We start from the raw sequence: 18406 nt of genomic DNA, 5'->3' as shown, positions 1-18406 counted from the left end.
TGCTGGTCATATAATTAGAATATCTTCAAAAAGTTGATTTATTTCACTAATTCCATTCAAGCAGTGAAACTTGTATAATGTATACATTCATTCCACACAGACGGATGTATTTCAAGTGTTTATTTCTTTTAATTTTGATGATTATAACTGGCAACTAATGAAAACCCCAAATTCAGTATCTTAGAAAATTAGAATATTACTTAAGACCAATACAAAGAAAGGATTTTTAGAAATCTTGGCCAACTGAAAAGTATAAACATGAAAAGTATGAGCATGTACAACACTCAGTACTTAGTTGGGGCTCCTTTTGCCTGAATTACTGCAGCAATGCGGCGTGGCATGGAGTCGATCAGTCTGTGGCACTGCTCAGGTGTTATGAGAGCCCAGGTTTCTCTGATAGTGGCCTTCAGCTCTTCTGCATTGTTGGGTCTGGCATATTGCATCTTCCTCTTCACAATACCCCATAGATTTTCTATGGGGTTAAGGTCAGGCGAGTTTGCTGGCCAATTAAGAACAGGGATACCATGGTCCTTAAACCAGGTACTGGTAGCTCTGGCACTGTGTGCAGGTGCAAAGTCCTGTTGGAAAATGAAATCTGCATCTCCATAAAGTTGGTCAGCAGCAGGAAGCATGAAGTGCTCTAAAACGTCCTGGTATACAGCTGCGTTGACCTCAGAAAACACAGTGGACCAACACCAGCAGATGACATGGCACCCCAAACCATCACTGACTGTGGAAACTTTACACTGGACCTCAAGCAACGTGGATTCTGTGCCTCTCCTCTCTTCCTCCAGACTCTAGGACCCTGATTTCCGAAGGAAATGCAAAATTTACTTTCATCAGAGAACATAACTTTGGACCACTCAGCAGCAGTCCAGTCCTTTTTGTCTTTAGCCCAGGCGAGACGCTTCTGACGCTGTCTGTTGTTCAAGAGTGACACAAGGAATGCGACAGCTGAAACCCATGTCTTGCATACGTCTGTGCGCAGTGGTTCTTGACTCCAGCTGCAGTCCACTCTTTGTGAATCTCCCCCACATTTTTGAATGGGTTTTGTTTCACAATTCTCTCCAGGGTGCGGTTATCCCTATTGCTTGTACACTTTTTTCTACCACATCTTTTCCTTCCCTTCACCTCTCTATTAATGTGCTTGAACACAGAGCTCTGTGAACAGCCAGCCTCTTTTGCAATGACCTTCCCCCCTTTTGCAATGACGTTTCTTGCCCTCCTTGTGCAAGGTGTCAGTGGTCGCCTTTTGGACAACTGTCAAATCAGCAGTCTTCCCCATGATTGTGTAGCCTACAGAACTACACTGAGAGACCATTTAAAGGCCTTTACAGGTGTTTTGAGCTAATTAGCTGATTAGAGTGTGGCACCAGGTGTCTTCAACACTGAACCATTTCACAATATTCTAATTTTCTGAGATACTGAATTTGGGTTTTTTATTAGTTATCAGTTATAACCATCAAAATTAAAAGAAATAAACACTTGAAATATATCAGTCTGTGTGGAATGAATGCATACATTATACAAGTTTTACTTCTTGAATGGAATTAGTGAAATAAATCAACTTTTGGAAGATATTCTAATTATATGACCAGCACATGTATACTTTTTAGAGAATTACGTTGTATATTTGAATTCATATTTGGAATAGTCGTCACAGCATTCCAAACCTTCAAATCGATCCTGTGATCAATACGTAAATATACAGTTAATATTAAGATGATAAAAAGAAAAGCGGAAACAGTGGAACGAGCACACGCGCGTGCTCTGTACGCTGTTTGCGTAGCGGGAACACCAAACCAAGGGAAAACATAGACGTAACAGTCTTCGACACACCATCCACACTACATGATAAGTCTGAAAGCGAAACTGACCGTTAAAGCAGAAGATGGTAAGTGCGCTTTCAAGTACAAAATAATTAGACTCGGCACTACATTAGTACTGTCCACATTCTTGACAGATAACAGACTGTATTCGTTTAAATCAGGACGTTATTCTAAACTTTCTTGAGGGATTTACATCTGTATCAGTCTTTTTATATTTCTTCCTGTTAGTGCTCAGGTCTGCGTTCAGATGTTCCTCTAGCTACATGAATTCATATTTCGAACATATACAGCACAGTCGTCACAGCATTCCAAACCTTCAAATCGATCCTGTGATCAATACCTGAATATACAGTAAATATTAAGATGATAAAAAGAAAAGCGGAAACAGTGGAACGAGCACACGCGCGTGCGCTGTACGCTGTTTGCGTAACGGGAACGCTAAACATCCACACTAGATGAAAAGTCTGAAAGCGAAACTGAATGTTAAAACAGAAGATGGTAAGTGTGCTAATACAGTCCACATATTCATACACGTCGTTCCAAACCACACCTTTCTTTATGGATAACAGACTGTACTCGTTTGAATCAGGACGTTATTCTAAACTTTCTTGAGGGGTTTACATCTGTATCAGTCCTTTCATATTTCTTCCTCTGTTTGTCGTAAATGGAAGGAGCTGGAGGACAATGCTTCACACTGGAGAGAGCGCTGCCAGAGAGAGGGATTTGAGCTACATGATGCTTCCAGACCACCAGATGACTGGCGCCTGTTTTACTCCTTAGCTAAGAATCGTCGTAATTTGCTCAAGAATCCCAGAGCTGATGGTGAACCACATAATTCAGATTACACAATCATGATAAGACAATGAGTACACACTGTTTAGATAAGTGTCACTAGAAAAAAGTGCATTTATGCATCGGCCAATGTCTCTCTTGTTAGATGAATTTCAAGACTGGAATATTATACAGAATGGAGGTGACTGCTGGGAGATAAGTGGAAATAGATACCCGTTTCCGGACAGCAAGGTCACAAAATGTTTTGTGACATCTTATATGTATGTTTCTTCAAGAAAGTTTTGCGCCCCTTTTCATTTCAGTTCATACAGCATGAACATAAATTAACCATCAGGCCAATCCACACATGAATCACCTGTAAACTTTGTGTCAGGTTATGTCTGAAGCAACAGCTGATTGATTTGAAGAAAGAAGGCTACACTGACGCTTTCATGGATCAAATGCAACCTCATATCAAAATATCAGACTGGTGAGTGTTTGCTCAAACTCTCATTTCATGCTGTAGTATCTTAGGTTGTGAATTTCATTTTTTAAATAATTTTTTATGGCCCGTCCGTCTGGGTCACATGTGCCTTATGCTCACTCTAATTATGTTATATATTCATATTTAAGCTATGATGGATTATTGTCATTTTATTGGATGATTCTGCATATATTAGGCACAAGACAGAAATTGAATTTGTCATTAATAACACAGTGGCCTAACCAGCGTTAGGTACAAATCATGTTCTCAGTAATTACGAGATAACAACTTGTAAAACATAATTATAATTATAATTTTCTGAGAGCTACGATTTGTACCATGTGACTGCTGTGCCACCTGACTGTCACAAATTAGTTTAGACACTGTGTCAATACTTTAGCCGTACACAGAATTCCGAGATGATGTTGTCATTTTTAAATTACAGTAATTACATGACGTGAACGCAGCAACAATTTAAATAGGTTGATATGACTTCTCTTATTGGCACAGGTATACTGCACGCACTGATTGTGGAAGTGAGTATCATATCTGTGTAGAGTTGCTTGATTGGAGGAGAAACCCCATCACTATCTTTCAGCCTGAGAAAGCTATATTTTCATATGGAAACGATGAACCGTGGTGTCAAGTGAGTAGAATAATACTGACAGCCTGTAATCAAAATAATAGTAAATATTTAACTGTCCCTGTGTTTGTTCTGCTTTATTTCAGATGACACATGTCTTTAAGGATTATGGACCTGGGGTTCGGTTTATCCGTTTCACTCATGGAGGGAAGGATAGACAGTTTTGGGCGGGCTGGTATGGAATACGGGTCACTAACAGTAGTGTGGAGATCTGGCCAGCTGAAGAGAGAGATTAACTGCTTATCAATTCATGAATTATTTTAATGCAATAATGACAAATCAACAGTTTTCTCTACGTGCTCGAAGGATAAGGATTCTTTTTGTAACCTGTGTGCGTTGCTTTAAACCATATATTTGTGTAGTGTTTTACCTTCTTTTATCATAATTTATTCTTCATTCATTCGTTAGTAATCAATGACCATTAGTCATTTTATAGGATGGTATTGTGAAACAGTATTTTTAAACCCAACACAAGCTGTTCCTTGTGGTATACAGTTGAGGTCAAAAGTTTACACACACTGCAAAATGAATCTGCAAAATGTTAAAGTGATAGTTCACCTAAAAATGAAAATTTGATGTTTATCTGCTTACCCCCAGGGCATCCAAGATGTTGGTGACTTTGTTTCTTCAGTAGAACACGAACAAAGATTTTTCACTGACGCGTCTGTTGTGAACACGCTCAGGACAGTTAGACATTGCGGTGGATCAGAGTTTAAAAATGATATAAATACTGTTAAGTTTCTTGCACAGACCGATCTTAACACCTCAATGTATCGTCACGAGCCGCAGGGTTTAATTTGGTTTTGTCTGTGTTTTTTTTTGACTCTCAAAGCTGTGGATCCCATTAACTGCCATTATATGACTGACAGACTGCAACAGTTTGAGTTAAAAATCTTTGTTTGTGTTCTACTGAAGAAACAAAGTCACCTAAATCTTGGATGCCCTGGGGGGTAAACATATAAACATCAAATTTTCATTTTTGGGTGAACTATCCATTTAATTATTTTACCAAAATAAGAGGGATCATACAAAATGCGTGTTATTTTTTATTTAGTACTGACCTGAATAAGACATTTCACATAAAAGATGTTTACATATAGTCCGCAAGAGAAAATAGTAGTTGAATTTATAAAAATGACCCCATTTAAAAGACCCCGTTTTTCATACATTTGATTCTTAATACAGAATAGTGGCCAGTTTAACTGTTCAGGACAAACAAGAGACGCATGAACAACTATCACTAAACAAAACAAAACAAAAACACAGCTGTGGATCATTCAGGTAACAACACAGTTTTAAGAATCAGCTGTATGTAAACTTTTGAACAGATTCATTTTTTATAAATTCAACTATTATTTTCTCATGTGAGCTATATGTAAATGTCTGTTATGTGAAATACCTTTTTCCTTTCAGTACTAAATAAAAAATAACATGCATTTTTGTATAATCACTTTTATTTAGGTAAAATAATTAACATTTGGCAGAATCTGTATATAAAGGTGTATGTAAACTTATCACACCAATTTTAGTGCAGAAAATTAGTGTTAACCATTTAACAGGTTTTTACTGTAGCGTTTTAGTGTTAAAATCATGCTCATTTTTTTTACAGTGCATAATTCATTATCAGTGTTGGGGAGTAACTAGTTACATGTAACGGAATTACGTAACTTAATTACAAAATAAATGTAATTGTAATTGGTTACAGTTACTGAGAAAAATGTGTAATTAAATTACAGTTACTTCTGAAAAATGCCAGTGATTACAAAGGGGATTTCATCTGAATTTTTTTACACACCCACCCCAACTTACAGATTTAATTGACTTCTCTTTCATAAATTGCATTGACTGCTCTAAAATGAGACACAGAATAGGACACATGCTTATTTGATAACTGTTTTTTTTCCTATTTGTGTTTATGCATAAACTTTATTTTTTAAGATTGTTTTTTCCAAGGCATTGTTAGATGCCTGTGTTTTCTGTCATAACTATGCAAACATTAGATTTCAAACCCAGTATCATAGCTATTAAACTTTTTTTTGTTATGATGTTATGTTATGATCTTGTTATGACATATAGCGCAACTGCACTCACGGTGACTCGAGTTCGATTCCCGTCTCGAGGTCCTTTGCCGATCCTGCTACCCTCTCTCCTCCCAGCTCTTTCCTGTCATCTCTCTACTGTCCTATCACAATAAAAGGCATAACCCCCCCCCCAAAAAAAATAGGTTAAAAACAAAAAAGTCTGAATTTGTGGTGGCTGTGCTTTAAATTAAATTATTACACGGTTCTGTGCAATGCTTGATTCTGATTGGTCAGTCATGACATTCCAAGGTATGTTACAACTGGTAGAAGCTAATAACTCAGTGCTATATGCTTGATAATTTTTCTTGGCGGAAGCTTTGTGTTTAGTTAGCTAATAAAATATTAAAACTTAATTCAATATTATGTAGACAATTTCTTAATTCTGTCATCCTGGTATCGTGGACTCGCTCTATTGTTTCATACAAATGCATCTGCTGCCTTTTTTTTTTTTTTTTGTACACTGTAATAGATTATAATTATATATTATAATTACACTGTAATTATAAGATAACTAACAAAGTAGTACTACTACTTTGAACTCTGCCTGGTTTAAATGTTTCAAAATGATTAACAGTTGAAAATAGACATTTAGAAAAGTAATCAAAAAGTAATTAAAAGTACATTACTTTACATTACAAAAGTTACATTACTTTTATAAAGTAATTGAAAAGTTACACTACTTATTACATTTAAATCAAGTAACTTGTAATCTGTAACCTATTACATTTCCAAAGTAACCTTCCCAACACTGTTCATTATTTCTTGCAGAGTTAAATTCCTTTAAGGCTTGTTCCACATGCCTACTGCACCTGTAGGTATACTGTCATGGTTTAACTACGGTGGAAATACTGGCACGCTAAACAATTCAGTATGTTCTCAAGATATTTAACAAATATGTATAATGTTAATAATGTTTAACACCATCCAGACACTCCCCTGAGATGTAACTTTAATGTTTCCACGCATAGGTCCAGATGAACAAAGCATCTCATAAAAGTGAAATGTATCAAAAAATAAGAATTTGTATTGCTTTGGAGAATTTTGGAACCAGATCAGATGTAGTTACTTAGTTCTTGGTTCTGGCCCAGACATTAGGTAATTAAGAAATGGATTGTGATCCTGTTGGAAAAAATCCATTTGAAGTTGGTCGATGTGTTTTGAAGCATGGAAGCTTGTTGGTCCAAGATGACAGAGCAGCAGTAAACCAGCTACCAGGTGGTAATTCCAGCCTAAAGTAGTCAGGTTGGTTTTTGGAACAATGGTAGTTGATGACCAGCTTGGACCAGCTAAAAACACACTTATATAATCATTATTACCACTTCTGGGAAGAAGTGCTGATGCAGAGACAGTTATCATTAAAGCATCCATTGGTTAATTTCCCTGAACAGTGTAACCTCTTTACACACAGCAGCATTGCTGCAACTAGTGATGCAGGCTTGAGGCAGGACTGTCTGTCTAGACATGGTGCAGAAATGACACACTGCAACTTCAAGACCGCTAATGTTTCTCAGTTCTGGGCTTGGTGCCCCACATAACCGCATGTTTTGAATATCTTCTTTATTTACCTTAGGGGTTTGAGATTAGTGAAATTCCTAAATGGTTTTGGGAGAAAAATTCCTCATGCACAACGAAAACAAAGCATGTTCATTATTAACAGTTCCAGAACATGTGAATGTTACAAAAGTAGTGAAATCCTTATGTGACGTAGTGAATGATTACTTCATAGGCTCAGTTCGTCTTCTTCTTTCATGCTGGTCTCTGTCCTGTGTAAAACAGGCACAATTAATACAGTTATTGCAAAACTGGAACACAGTGTGAGAACATGAAGACACAGATTTTAACATATTACACCCAAACTGTGAAGGCCTAAAGTGAGTGTGAAAGTGATTGCTCAACTCAGCCAGTTATTCTCGCAAAAAATAAATCCCTCAAGGTAATACTAACAGAAACCCATACCCTGCTTTCCTTAATGCCTCTTGGATTTTCCTCCGTCGCTCTTCATTGATGGGATAGAAGCAAAAAATCATCAAACTGATGAGTAGCAGGCAGATGGGTACAGGAGCGAAGAGCACCCGCAGTGAGGTTATGACCTCTGGATTGTGTTTACAAGCACCAGGCTTGTATCCTACAAAGCTGAGGAGTCAAGAATAGCATTAAATGAAACACTGTAAAATCAGTCAGAAACGTTAGGTTTTGGGGGACTCAAAATGCGATTGAAGGAAGCTCTTACTGTAGTACCAAGGTTGAGATTCCAACAGACATGCCCCCTCCAAATTTGTTGAAGAAAACATAGCAGGAGTAGAACAATGGTTCTAGATCATGACATGATGGGTTCTTGACTTTAAAATCATCCACTACATCTGGCAACATTGACCTAAAATATATAAACAACCTACAGGTTATATACAGTTCTATCATGACAACATTCAAAAGATTTTAGCATGGTAATGGATATGACAGTGTTAATGTATTTGAATAGATTTGTTACGTTGCAAAATTGCTGCTGCTGTTGGTTGCAACTTGCTACTGCCAATACACACGCTGATATGGTGCTGTGAATATTTAAGACATACTGCTGATGCACAAGTAGCATATATAATAACCCGTAGCAGTTCTGTGCAGGTGGAACTGGGGAGGTGGACGGTTTCAGAGTAACTGTGAAATGCTCTATTGAATGCTAACCAGCCATTTAAATGTAAAGCTGTAAGCTCATTAGCTGTGTATGCAACGTAAACCAATCAGATTGTGCCAAGTAGTTTAACGCTGTGAATATCATCAGTTTGTGGTAAGGACCCAATAGCCTGTGTGATGTAGAGTTTCATGACAACATTTAAAATGACAGAAGTTAATATGGCCATAATATACAGTTGAGGTCAAAAGTTTACATCCCCCTTTCAGAATCATTAAAAATGTTAATTATTTTACCAAAATAAGAGGGATCATACAAAATGCATGTTATGTTATTTAGTACTGACCTGAATAAGATATTTCACATAAAAGATGTTTACATATAGTCCACAAGAGAAAATAATAGTTGAACTTATAAAAATCACCCGGTTCAAAAGTTTACATCCCCTTGATTCCTAATACTGTGTTGTTACCTGAATGATCCACAGCTGTGTTTTTTTGTTTAGTGATAGTTGTTCATGAGTCCCTTGTTTGTCCTGAACAGTTAAACTGCCTGCTGTTCTTCAGAAAAATCCTTCAGGTCCCACAAATTCTTTGGTTTTCCAGGTTTTTTGTGTATTTGAATCCTTTCCAACAATGAATGATTTTAAGATCCATCTTTTCACAGTACGGACAAAAAAACATGCACTAAGAGCCAGGGGGTGAAAACTTTTGAACAGAATGGAGATGTGTACATTTTTCTTATTTTGCCAAAATATCATATTTTTTTCATTTGGTACTGCGCTTCAGAGGCTGCAGAAGATAGTTACAAGTAGTTACATAGACAAAATAAGTTAAATTTACCCTGATCTTCAAATTCAAAAAGTTTTTAATGCATGGTTATTCCTTCTCAAGCATCAGTGAGTGATTGAACCTTCTGTAATAGTTGCATATGAGTCCCTCAGTTGTCCTCAGTGTGAAAAGATGGATCTCAAAATCATAGTCATTGTTGGAAAGGGTTCAGATACCAAAAATGCAGGAAAACCAAATAATTTGTAGGACCTGAAGGATTTTTCTGATCAACAGCAGGCAGTTTAACTGTTCAGGACAAACAAGGGACTCATGAACTAAACAAAAAAACACAGCTGTGGATCATTTAGGTAATAACACAGTATTAAGAATCAAGTGTATGTAAACTTTTGAACCGAGTCATTTTTATAAATTCAAATATATATTTCCTCTTGTGGACTATATGTGAGCATCTTTTATGTGAAATATCTTATTCAGGTCAGTACTAAATAAACAACAACATGCATTTTGTATGATCTCTCTTGTTTTGGTAAAATAATTTTTAATGATTCTGAAAGGGGGATGTAAAATTTGACCTCAACTGTATATCCATATGATAATGATAACATTTATGAAGATAATTGTGTGGAGTATTTGTTGGTGTAGTAAGAACTTTAACAATAAAGAGGAGATATTTCATAAGGGTTACATTACCAAGGGAGCAGAAAGAGGGTTGCCAGACTTGTGCCAGCTAACACTGACATAACAATGAAGGCGGGTAAATTACTTTTCACTACGGATATCACAATTAGAGCTGGGATGTAAATCTGCAGAGAAGAAGATAGAGATTAATGAAAAAGTCGAATTAAATATAAAAAAGATTTAAAAAAAATTAAACAACCAACAACAAAGAGTGGTGCTCACTGATAGGCCGATGAATATGGTGGTCTTCTTGCCTATTGCGACTAACACTGTCTGCCACACTGGGATGGATATTGTGGCTACAGTCTGTACAAGAGCAGAAAGAATTCAAATTATTAATTGTTGAACCTGACTATTGTATAATTTTAGAAGTAATTTGTAAGGTAAACATAAGACAATTCAAAAACATTTAATATTGTGTAGTATGTGAATATATATTGTATATTGTGAAGGTCAAGTAAAATTGTATTTAATATGAAAAACAGATCATGTAAAATAGCCCATTCTAGAATTTCATAAAATAACCTACTAATAATAATACTTTTATATAATAAAAATAATACTTTGAAATAATATATCCCTCACCAATAGTAAGAGAACAATATGCTGGAAATATGCTCCCATATTTGCTGCGTGAGTGCTGAAGAGTGCAAAATTTCCCTGAGCCATCTGAAACAAATATTTTTATCAGCACAACTTCTGTCATACTTAATAAAATCCATTTGTAGTCTCTATAACCATATGGCTATCAAAACCATAACATGTAACAGCACTTTAAAATTAATTTATGATTTAAACCGAAAAACTTCTGACCTGGAAGGCTAGTGAAGCAAAAAGAAAGCCCAATACAAGCCGCACATATGGAGTGTGTCCCATCATCATCTTTATACCAGTTAGATAGGGGACGTTTATTCGGTCCAGTTTACTCAGAGGAGCTGAAGTGAGAAGTAGACACATGCAAATCATTATATTAGTTTAGAAGTCAGTGTCTGGTCATTTGGCCAAAGGAATTATAGCTATAGCTACATATGTGTTTCAAAATTGTTGTGTACTCTTAGACAAAGGCTGAAAGAACATATGGTAAACACAACATCAGAGACTTATCTAGTATTTTAAACACATTAATTCATTTGGACCTACCCAACTGCTCTTTCACTCCACAAAAAAGGATGAGGCAGCACAGGAAGTACAGCATTCCCAATACCAATGCCCCAGTCAAATAGGCTCTTCTCTGAAGAAATAAAAAGACAAATAGCACTACCATTCAAAAGTCTGGGGTAAGAAAATGATTAATACTTTTATTCAGCAAGGATGTATTAAACTGATCAAAAATGCAAGTAAAGACTCTTGAAATACAAGAGTATTGTATTTCAAATAAAAAACCCTGAAAAACTATATCACTGTTTCCACAATGTGCCTACTTTGAACAATCAAAACTTATTATGAAATGGGAAAACTGTATATCTTCTCTTGTCTACAGAGTCTGTTTCTGGTGATATAACAGAAGATAACTGGTTGCTGAGTTTGGACATACAGATATTATTTCTGATATTTATCATATTTAAAGTATGATATATATGATATTTAAATCTGAAGGCACTGCATTCTCTGGTACAACAGTTCTTTAGCATCTTTAGTCAGGTGCATTTATATTGTGACTGCCTCAGATGCAATCGACAGGAACTGGGGTCTGTAATGTGTGAACTACTACTCAGAAACTTATTGTAGATTGCAGGATCTCCAGCGGGAGGTCCTAACAGTATTTATTGTTTTTTAACCCTTTTTGTCTTCAGGTATAAAGTTCTGTCTCACTAGGACTCTTACAAGGGTTAAGACTCTTGAAGACCGACAAGTTAACATCGCCGCTAAAGACCTGCTACACTGCTATCTCCGATAAATTCTTCTCCCCACAAAAACTCTGATCAAGCTTATTTATTTTATGTATCAGAGAAATCTAATATATTGGAGAGTTATCCAAACCACTGCTCAGCCAAATACAGCTAAATCGAACAATTTGGCGAGCCAGCCAGGAGAGACTGACAAGAAGAGATCTCACCAACTGCAACAAGATGTGAACAAAAGAGTTTTGAAGAACAGTTTTTACGTTGAAGATCAACAGACAATGTCCGTGGACACATGTTTTTGAATCAACTGTATCCTTTCTCAAAGATCCTAATTTGGTGAGTGAAACTTATCAGCTCTCCAAAAGAGCTTACTTATTTTATGTCTTAGAGAAATGTAATAATAGGGCTGCCCTCTAATAGTCGACTAACCATTAGTCAATGAGGAAAGGCTTGGTCGTCCAAAATTTTATTAGTCGCTTAGTCACAGAAAAAAACAAATTCACAGGAAGTGCCGAAGTCATGCAGTCTGTGACAGACAGATCGTTAAAGGCACAATATGTAAGATTTTTTTATTAAAATACTCAAAAACCACTAGAACAGTGTTATATATTTTACTGTCTTGTGTACGTACATTTTCCCAAATGTTTCGAAGAATGCAGAGAAATGCAGTGTCATTGTGTCACGTGCCAATGATGTTATTCATCCTTGATTTTTCAGTTTTGTTTTGTAGAAAACACGGAAACCCCAAGACACTTTAATATTTTATCAGACAGGTGATGCACGCACAGAGTAGCATTACAACAGAACTTTCAACACACTCAAATCTAGTATGATAAAACAGCGCTTCTTTTTCCTACATACGCATGACCAGAAGAATTGGATGCGCTCGACTGTGGCATAATAAGAGCTCAGCTGCTTTTGAGTCATGTATCGCGCTCGTCCTTCATTATCAATCGCTCCAGCGTCCTCATTTCGCTTCCACGATTTTCAGCCCCACCATGCTTCATACTACAGTGACCTTAATAAGTCTTTAATACATTAGCTCGTCAATGAACATGATTTCTGCCCGAGTCCCAACGGATTGCATCGGCTGTGGGGATGAAGACAAGAACTCCCATGATTCCACACTCAATCACACCATAATCAAACTATGCCTTTGGTTCTTTATTTGTTTTGAATATGCGCCCTCTAGCAGTGAAAATGTACATATTGTGCTTTTAACGGCTGGTCTATGTGGTAATATAGTACATCAGGCAAGACATCCAAACGCTCACCTATCATTCATCGACTTCAAATATGGCATTTCATCTGAAATATGTAAGTAGTAGCAACTTCACATGGCAGCTTAAACTAAAGTTAATTTGCGCTATTGAATTGTCTGTGTGGAATGTGGAAGCTGAACAGTAGCGTGCTCATTATTATTTCTGCCGGTGCACTGTGGCAGGCTTTTTAGGTGCTTATTAGGCTATGTAGGCAATTAAAAGCTCATTATTATGATTTATGTTTATTAATAAACATGCAACAAATAGTCGACTAATGCTTAAAATAAATAACTACTAGTCAACCAGAAAAATCTTTAGTCAAGGACAGCCTATCTAATACACTGGTGAGCCACCCAAAACACTCCTCAGCCAAATACAACTAAACCTAACCCTGCCTGATTAGTTTACAGTCAATATGTATTGCCATTTCACAAGCAATAACCAATAACAAATTCCATTATCCATATGTGCTTGACACAATGCTAATAGGATGTTCTTTGTGCCTCACTGTATTTTGTAGAGTGTCAGATATGTCATCCAGGGAGTCGGTGTGGTTCCCAGAAGGCCCTTCCGTGTTGTTCTGTAAACTGCAGACGTGTGTCTTCTTGGCATGATGCACCCCCACGATCTGACCCTGAATGGCAGCTCCTGCCAGTGTAGCGAACATTTCCATGCCCATTCCTGTAATGTGAGAGGAACAAAGTTCTTGCATTTTTTTCCTTTTTATACAGGAAATAGATTTCAGTTAAGGCAATATCTTATAAATCCAAGTTTTAGCTCTTTATTTCCACTGTATCCTGCTTACAAATAATAATAAAAAAAGGATGATGAGAGGAAGTATGATCTAACTAGCTGTTCTTCTCTGTCTGTAAGGTATATAAACCTTCAAAAGACTTTGACAAACAAACGTTCATAGTTTTTATTTTTTTTTAAACTTCTTTAAAGTCCAGTTCATTTTAATTCAACTTCCTTATGAAAATTTAAATAGAAATTCTTCCATTTGCTATCACTATTCAAATTAAATTCAAATTCAGGAGCAAGAAAAGTATTTCATAAATTCAGTCATGTATGGCACGGATGAATGGCGTTACTTAGATATTTGCTAAATATTTGCTAAATATTTGAATTAGAATCTTTAAAGATTTCCAGATCTGTGCTTGATAGAAAAAGATTGTAGAGGATCTGACTGTAGCAGTAATGATTGTCAGGGCTTTAATCAATGAAGTAAAGTTTCAAAGTTCAAAGTTTTCTGACCCATTTTTAACTCTTCTTAGGACGCCTGTCAGCTTCACATGATTCATTTATTCGTTTGGCAGATACTGGCTGATATATTTGTTGATGTTGTACACTAGAGAGTCACACGACAATGACTAAATATTTTCTGATTTTTCAGTCAGTTATCTCTGTTGGAACTAATATGTGTTTCTATAAGCTGTGTTATCAAACTCTCACATCCAGTATAACTGGAGATTTAAGATAGTTGACTTTGCATTAATATTTTCTTACTGTAACCAGTGGCTGAGTCTCGATCCTTCTCATTCCCCCCCAGGAACATGTTAAGAGAAGAATATGGCACATGGTAGCACTGAACGAGACAGAGAGAGAATAAAATGTTTTGGAGCCAGTTATGAATCATATAACACAATATAAGCAAATACAGCTGTTTGGAAACTGCGGTGGTGAGTACTATATTTACTCACCATGATACATGGGAACTTTAGTGACACTGTATATTTGTTTGCAATTCAAAACAAATTTAAATTTAGTCTCCCCACTATGCAGGAACTGTCCTTAACAGCTGAACATCTTCAAAAACAACAGAAAATTCTAGGCAGATAATAGTGGGCTTACGCTCATGAAAGTGTCAAACAGACAGCACCATACGAAGTACCAGCCGAAACTGAAGGAAGGGGACATGGTGTCCTGTGGGGTATACCAGAGCATAACGTATGATAGGACCCCAAGCGGCATTGTGAACACAATCCTGCATAAAGAGCGTGGATGAGCAGAGTGGCACAACATTCGGCATCTTAAAGACTGACTTTGAATGAGTACACTGTCTGTTACCATTTATACGCTCACAACAAATGTAAGCAGCATGAGGTCTAGCTGTGAATTATCTAAATGAGATTTTAGGAAGTGCTTCACACCCAGTCTGACATAACCAGTACACTCACCAAGGAATAAGTTTTCCAAATCTGGTCCGGCCACTCTTGCTCACGGCATATCCAATCAGAGGATCCGAAATGGCATCCCAGGCTCGACCGAGAAAAAGAATAATGGATGCAGAGAAAGCGCTCATCTACAGTATAACAAACATATAGGTAGCAGAAGTAATATTAAAAGGTAGTCTCTTTTAATATTTACTGTGCACCATTTTTGTAACAGAATTTCTTTTGTAGTATAAGATGCAGTTACACATTAAACAATGTTCTACCAAGCTGTTGAAGTCAATACTGTAATATATTAACTTTCACACAATCTGTCACATTACCTTTAACATACTTTCACATGCTTCCTATGCTAACAGTTTAGTAAAATAGTGCTGAACGTGGCATGCAACATGATATGCAAAGTGAGGAAGTGTTGAGGATGGAACGTCATGCATTTTATAAATACTCAGTTGTCGCAGATTGCACAGTGATTATCTCTCACACGTCCTACAAAACTTTTCATTCACCATCCTAGATCTTTAACTTCTAGGGATACACCATCATCAGAAGGACATTTGAAATCATTTGAAGCAAATAGGACAAGGAAAAACATCAGTTGTTTTTTATTAACTATCTTTTTTTACATTTTAATGGAAAGTGAAGCTCAATTAAGTGATACAGCAGATCAGATTATATTCATCTTAATCACAAAATATCATGTGGCACATTTACACAATTGAACAGCCAACAAATCATTAAAATTATGTAAGCAACATATATTTTTTATTATTATTATTATTAAACAAATAACATTGATATTGTTGCATTAAAGACTGATTTTCACAAAATTAAAGTCAAAGTATATTACAAAGTCTCTTCACTCCTACAGATTAACATATTCTGTGTATTCATGTTTTACCAGATGTGATCCTGTACCACAAAACCTGTGGTAAGTAGGATGGGTTTTGTAGCAATAGCCAATAATACATGGGTCAAATTTATCGATTTTTCTTTTATGCCAAAAATCACTAGGATATTAAGTAAAGATTATGTTCCATGAAGATATTTTGTAAATTTCCTTCTGTAAATATACCAAAACTTAATTTTTGATTAGTAATATGCATTGCTAACAGTGTTGGGGGGGTAATGCATTACAAGTAACGCGAGTTACATAATATTATAACTTTTTCCAAGTAACTAGTAAAGTAAATGCATTACTTTTTAATTGACAAGAAAATATCTGAGTTACTTTTTTCAAATAAGAAACGCCAGTTACTTTTCCCCCGATTTATTGATTAAAAGCTCTCCTGTCCCCATGTTGAGAGAAATCGGAAAGTAAGATGTTAGCTCTAGAATAAATGTGAACATGCATTAATTCATCTCACTCACAAAAAACTGATCCAGTATTCCTCAAAATGAATAAAAACAGTGAAATTCAACTCAATCCTTTATGCATTTAATCCCGTTTTATTAACCTTGCCGACCTTCAATGATCCAATTCAACCATACTAATAAACAAAAATGACTCAAGATAATCTAACATTTGTTTTCCTTTTTTTATTGTTGAAGAGTTGACTTTTTTTTCTTCTGTGGTCTGCTGTACAGATGTGAATTTACTTTTCTCAGCGCCTGAGGCTTTTGGTGTGAAAAGACTTTTACATTTGCCAAAAACAGGACTTTTTTATATTAAAAGCAAACAAGCAAGCCCTTCCCAAAATTTAAAAAGTAACGCATTCCTTTCCATAAAAAGTAACTAAGTAACGTAGTTAGTTACTTTTTTTAGGGAGTAACTCAATATTGTAATGCATTACTTTTAAAAGTAACTTTCCCCAACACTGATTGCTAAGAACTGGACAACATTTGGACAACTTTAAAGGCGATTTTCTCAACATTCTGAATTGATGTACAGATGATGTATAAATCTCAGTTTCAAAAAATTGACCCTTATGACTGGTTTTGTGGTCCAGGGTCACAAAGGTCTTTGTGACAGGCCACCAAAACTAAATCTGTACAGACAACTAATGGTATACTATATGGTATTTGTTAATGACATCTGCTAATACCCACATTTTTTGTTCATTTATACATACCTTAACAACATCCAATAAAAAGATCTGCATGAAAAAGCCTTTGGCGTTTCCAGTCATTTGATAAGGCATTCCTCCAATGGCATAGCACAGTTTTCTGGATAAAGGGATGCCTGGAGTTTTCTGCAGGGGGTCAAGATGTTGCATTGGTGTCACATCATGTGAATGATTTCGTTAATAGTGTTATATTTCAATGTTAACACGAAAAATGCTGAATTTTAATATCTTTATGTAAAAATAATAAAAATAATAAAAACATAAATACATTTTTGATAGCCTAAATCACCAGCAAAACGAGCATAGTCTTGTTGTTCGACTGTTTTTAGAGAGTTTTAAAGCGCTGTAAGTGATTGTTATTTACACCATCAAAAAAGAAACCCTCTGATGTTTAAAAAGAATAAAAATATTATATCATACCGACTGAGTGTCGTCATTTTCTGTCGCGCAGGCTATGTTGTCATCTGTACTGTTGTCCAGTATATTCCCACTATTGTCGTCCATCGTTCAGGTATAGCGGGAAAGAGTTGCCCGTTAGTTTTTCAGGCTTTTCTTATGCTTGTTGACAAGTAGGCGTGGCTTTAGTTCACTGCAAAACATAGGCCAAGTTTCGCAATATTACTTAAGATTCGTTTTATTTCTGATGTCATGTTGGCGCATCTTGTCATGTGTTTTAATCCTTCATCTTCTCTTATAAGCAACTAAATCTTCTTTCCTAAAAAGCAGGCTTAAACATTATGATATGGCATTGCATTCTGTGATGGCAGTTTATTATTGGCGTTTATCTCATTATGGTCATTTGGCCATGATTTTTAAAATCTAAAGGATTTTTCACATTAACGTGTTTTTGGCCACTATATAATTCCCAGACTTAATTGTATTAATTTGTATTGTTTTTGATTGCTTTTTATTTTAAATGAGGAAAGAAATAAAAGAATGAGCAATGGATTTGCAGTTCTGATACAAATGAAGGTTTAAAAAAAGCACTAAGGTCTGAACAATCATTTTTTTATTGCAAAACTTTAACCATAAAGAAAGCACAAATTAAGTCAATTAAGTAAACAATTCCTCCCAGTAGAAATTGTACGTAAGGCCCCCTCTAAAGCTGTATCAAAAGAGACCTTCAAATAAGAATTCTAATGATGCAATATAGAATA

At 36.0% G+C, this 18406-nt stretch overlaps 2 protein-coding genes across 3 annotated transcripts; one reads left to right on the top strand and one right to left on the bottom strand.

The window, feature by feature from the left end:
• The first annotated feature begins 1908 nt into the window (after positions 1-1908).
• On the top strand, positions 1909-5651 carry LOC127154285 (F-box only protein 44-like). The gene is made up of 6 exons (XM_051095713.1): positions 1909-2327; positions 2501-2651; positions 2767-2881; positions 2995-3090; positions 3595-3730; positions 3814-5651. The coding sequence occupies exons 1-6, from the start codon at positions 2310-2312 to the stop codon at positions 3961-3963; spliced, it is 666 nt and encodes a 221-aa protein (XP_050951670.1). The 5' UTR covers positions 1909-2309; the 3' UTR covers positions 3964-5651.
• Positions 5652-7306: 1655 nt separating this feature from the next.
• On the bottom strand, positions 7307-17811 carry LOC127154281 (sodium-dependent lysophosphatidylcholine symporter 1-like). 2 transcript variants are annotated; one of them, XM_051095710.1, is made up of 14 exons: positions 17670-17811; positions 17256-17375; positions 15190-15314; positions 14864-14996; positions 14519-14597; positions 13521-13693; positions 11047-11137; positions 10720-10841; positions 10492-10575; positions 10129-10212; positions 9919-10031; positions 8039-8182; positions 7765-7941; positions 7307-7571 (listed from the first exon to the last, which is right to left on the bottom strand). In XM_051095710.1, exons 1-14 carry the CDS (start codon positions 17751-17753, stop codon positions 7529-7531), a joined length of 1572 nt encoding a protein of 523 aa, XP_050951667.1. In that variant the 5' UTR covers positions 17754-17811; the 3' UTR covers positions 7307-7528. The 2 variants fall into 2 exon arrangements, with proteins under 2 accessions (XP_050951667.1, XP_050951668.1); XM_051095711.1 differs by lacking the exon at positions 7307-7571 and having other exon boundaries at positions 7771-7941; positions 8047-8182.
• Positions 17812-18406: the final 595 nt, after the last annotated feature.

The sequence above is a fragment of the Labeo rohita genome, chromosome 23 (assembly GCF_022985175.1).
Source record: "Labeo rohita strain BAU-BD-2019 chromosome 23, IGBB_LRoh.1.0, whole genome shotgun sequence".
NCBI classification, from domain to species: Eukaryota; Metazoa; Chordata; class Actinopteri; order Cypriniformes; family Cyprinidae; genus Labeo; species Labeo rohita.
Note: the sequence above shows the minus strand (reverse complement) of the source record. Positions and strands in the feature narration are given on the sequence as shown.

Coding starts and splice junctions, on each gene's coding strand:
- LOC127154285 (XM_051095713.1), top strand. Junction 2,882..2,994: donor TGTTTTGTGACATCTTATAT/GTATGTTTCTTC, acceptor ACTTTGTGTCAG/GTTATGTCTGAAGCAACAGC. Junction 3,731..3,813: donor ACGATGAACCGTGGTGTCAA/GTGAGTAGAATA, acceptor GCTTTATTTCAG/ATGACACATGTCTTTAAGGA.
- LOC127154281 (XM_051095710.1), bottom strand. CDS start 17,753: ATGGACGACAATAGTGGGAATATACTGGACAACAGTACAGATGACAAC. Junction 17,376..17,669: donor AAAATGACGACACTCAGTCG/GTATGATATAAT, acceptor GACCCCCTGCAG/AAAACTCCAGGCATCCCTTT. Junction 11,138..13,520: donor CTGACACTCTACAAAATACA/GTGAGGCACAAA, acceptor TTATTTCTTCAG/AGAAGAGCCTATTTGACTGG.